Source organism: Echinococcus granulosus, assembly GCF_000524195.1.
Source record: "Echinococcus granulosus chromosome Unknown EG_S00034, whole genome shotgun sequence".
NCBI classification, from domain to species: domain Eukaryota; kingdom Metazoa; phylum Platyhelminthes; class Cestoda; order Cyclophyllidea; family Taeniidae; genus Echinococcus; species Echinococcus granulosus.
The window spans coordinates 781,381-781,588 of NW_020170414.1; the positions used below are offsets into that span (position 1 = coordinate 781,381).

Consider the following 208-nt stretch of genomic DNA (forward strand, 5'->3'; position numbering starts at 1 on the left):
GTATCTTGTTTATCCCCCCTCCACCAAAGAGCAAAATGAAGAGAAAAGAAGAAATGCGAAATATCATAAATAAATGGTATTAAGCTTACCTTAATTCCCATAAGCGAATTCCTATATTTGCTATAATCTTACTTCTAAATATCGAGCAAAAATATTTTACTTCAAATAAATGATCAAATAGCCTTTCTAAATTATAACTTGCTGCCAT

At 29.8% G+C, this 208-nt stretch overlaps 1 protein-coding gene across 1 annotated transcript in view; it reads right to left on the minus strand. All coding sequences in view use genetic code 11, as the record gives it.

The window, feature by feature from the left end:
- EGR_05031 (hypothetical protein) overlaps positions 1-208 on the minus strand; it is a gene marked incomplete at both ends in the record, with an annotated part of 9,364 nt that extends 9,156 nt beyond the window's left edge. Inside the window, one exon of the mRNA XM_024494280.1 lies at positions 133-208. Within this exon, the coding sequence (XP_024351374.1) occupies positions 133-208 (76 nt within the window). The remainder of the gene's footprint in view (positions 1-132) is intronic.